At 37.6% G+C, this 2,495-nt stretch overlaps 1 protein-coding gene across 1 annotated transcript in view; it reads right to left on the bottom strand.

The window, feature by feature from the left end:
* The window catches only part of LOC107570192 (F-box and leucine-rich repeat protein 5), a 38,339-nt gene that overhangs the window by 29,220 nt on the left and 6,624 nt on the right, over positions 1–2,495 (bottom strand). Inside the window, exon 2 of the mRNA XM_016256398.1 lies at positions 211–426. Coding sequence (XP_016111884.1) covers positions 211–426 — 216 coding nt within the window. The remainder of the gene's footprint in view (positions 1–210; positions 427–2,495) is intronic.

Below are 2,495 nucleotides of genomic sequence, written 5' to 3'. Positions count from 1 at the left end.
AGACAGACAGACAGACACATACAGACAGACAGACACAGACAGACAGACACACAGAGACAGACACAGACAGACAGACACATAGACAGACAGACAGACACACACACACACAGACAGACACACAGACACAGACAGACAGACAGACAGACAGACACACAGGCACACACAGACAGACACACAGACAGACACTCTCTCTCTCTCTCTCACACACACCTTGACGCTGCGCAGCCCCTTCTGGAAGAGCGACAGCATCTCAGAGAGCTTGTTGTCGGCGTGCACGTGATACACGGTCTGACTGCGCTCCTGCAGCAGCTCCATGATGCACTCGTTCTCGATCTGCTCGTGCATCTTGAACTCCTCAAACGTGGCGAGGAGCGACTGCAGAAACGAGCGGAAGTCCCTGTTGTTGGAGAAGTTGGTGTTGGACAGCTGTGGACGGAAACACATGAAACAAAGCAATGAAATATGACAGAATAATAAATAATCCAGGATCTCCCTCTCATCTGCCCAAGTACAATAAATCCGCTTCATATTCAGTAGTGATGGACCGATATATCTGGCCGACAAATCAGATGATATTTAACTGAACTGCTTGTAAAATATTAGCATTATATCAGCCATCGTCCTCTCTAGATCAGGGGTTTCAAACTGAGGTTTAAGGGTAAAAATAAATAAATAATAAATATCTAATTAACTAACTAAATGAATTAATTAATTAAAATAAAATAAAAATGCTCATTTCAAATAAATGATATTATTTTACATAATATATATTATATAAAAATATAAAAATGAAACAATCATAAAAAATGATTAAAAATGAAAACTTGAGTAAAAGAAAAAAGAAAAATCGATAAATAAACATTTTATCTAGCTAAATAAATCATTATAATAAAAATAAAAATTTATATATTTTACAATAAATAAAAACCTGATTTAAAAAAAAAAGACAAGAAAAATAAAAAGTAACTAAATACAAAATGATTAAACTTGATTAAAATAAACATAAGTAATTTAAAAATCAAAATAACTAAGTTAAAATTATTAAAATAAATAAAAATAGATAATTAATGAATAATAAGACAAATTAAAAAAAGACAAATACATTTTTCAAATGATTACATAAAAATAAAAAATAAAAATATATAAAAAGTAAAAAATAGAACCTAACTGAATAAATATAATAAAATAAAAATGAATAAATAAAATCATTAAAAATGATTCAAATAAATAAACTGAAAAAATAAATAAATGAAAGTAACTAAACAAATAAGATCTAAATAAAGAAATAAAAATACTAAAACTAATTTTAAAAATGTTAGAAACCCGATTCAAATAAATTAAAACTTTATTCAAATAAATAAATAAATTATAAAAGTAAATAAACAATAAAACTAATTTAAATAAATAACACAACAGTACTATAGAGTGAATTGGAAAATTTTTTTTTACTAATGTAACGTAATAGAAGCGAAATAATTTACACAAGAACATCTATAGGATGGGGGTCCTTCGCACGAGGATGATCATATTTGTGTCCGCGGCATCTAAACGAGTGGAAACCTCTGCTCAGCGTCAGCTCTTAAACTCCCATCCGAGGAGCATTAGTGTTATATAACGCTGCATGTGTGTCATGTGTTACAAGAGTTCAGACGCAGCAGCTGAGAGTGTGTGTGTCAACAAGTGCTGTGTTCAAAATATCGATACGACGATGTATCGTCACAGAGATCTGACGATACGAGTATCGAATACGAGTATGGCCCTGTATCGATACTGTGGCACGTGTGCAGCAGTGGACCAAGCTTAATTTTACAACGTTTAAAATTTAGTAGAAATGTGCGAGGTTTCTAAAAAATAATGAATAGAGCATCTGTTAATAATCTGGCCGCAGAGGAACACAACGGGGTTGCCTGATAAAAAGAGACGTAATCCCCGAAACAGAGCTTCACACTTTCGCAATATGGAAATATCTGCTAAATGTGCTACTTATCTTTGTCAACCTGGCAACCCTGTGCTCACACGCTCTCTCTCTCCACTGGATAAACACGCTTGCTTTCTGAAAACAGAGAGAGAGAGCAAGAGATCGAGCGAGCGAGAGAGAGATCGAGCGAGAGAGAGATCGAGCGAGAGATCGAGCGAGAGATCGAGCGAGCGAGAGAGCGAGGGAGCGAGAGAGAGATCGAGCGAGAGAGAGAGCGAGCGAGAGAGAGATCGAGCGAGCGAGAGAGAGCGAGAGAGCGAGAGAGAGCGAGAGATCGAGCGAGAGAGCGAGAGCGAGAGATCGAGCGAGAGAGAGAGAGCGAGAGAGAGAGATCGAGCGAGCGAGAGAGAGCGAGAGAGCGAGAGAGAGCGAGAGATCGAGCGAGAGAGCGAGAGCGAGAGATCGAGCGAGAGAGAGAGAGCGAGAGAGAGAGATCGAGCGAGCGAGAGAGAGATCGAGCGAGAGATCGAGCGAGAGATCGAGTGAGAGAGAGAGAGCGAGAGAGAGAGCGAGAGAG

Source organism: Sinocyclocheilus grahami, unplaced genomic scaffold (genome assembly GCF_001515645.1).
Source record: "Sinocyclocheilus grahami isolate Dianchi unplaced genomic scaffold, SAMN03320097.WGS_v1.1 scaffold1425.1, whole genome shotgun sequence".
Taxonomy (NCBI): Eukaryota; Metazoa; Chordata; class Actinopteri; order Cypriniformes; family Cyprinidae; genus Sinocyclocheilus; species Sinocyclocheilus grahami.
The sequence above is the reverse complement of the archived record's forward strand: the minus strand, read 5'-3'. Positions and strand labels throughout refer to the sequence as shown.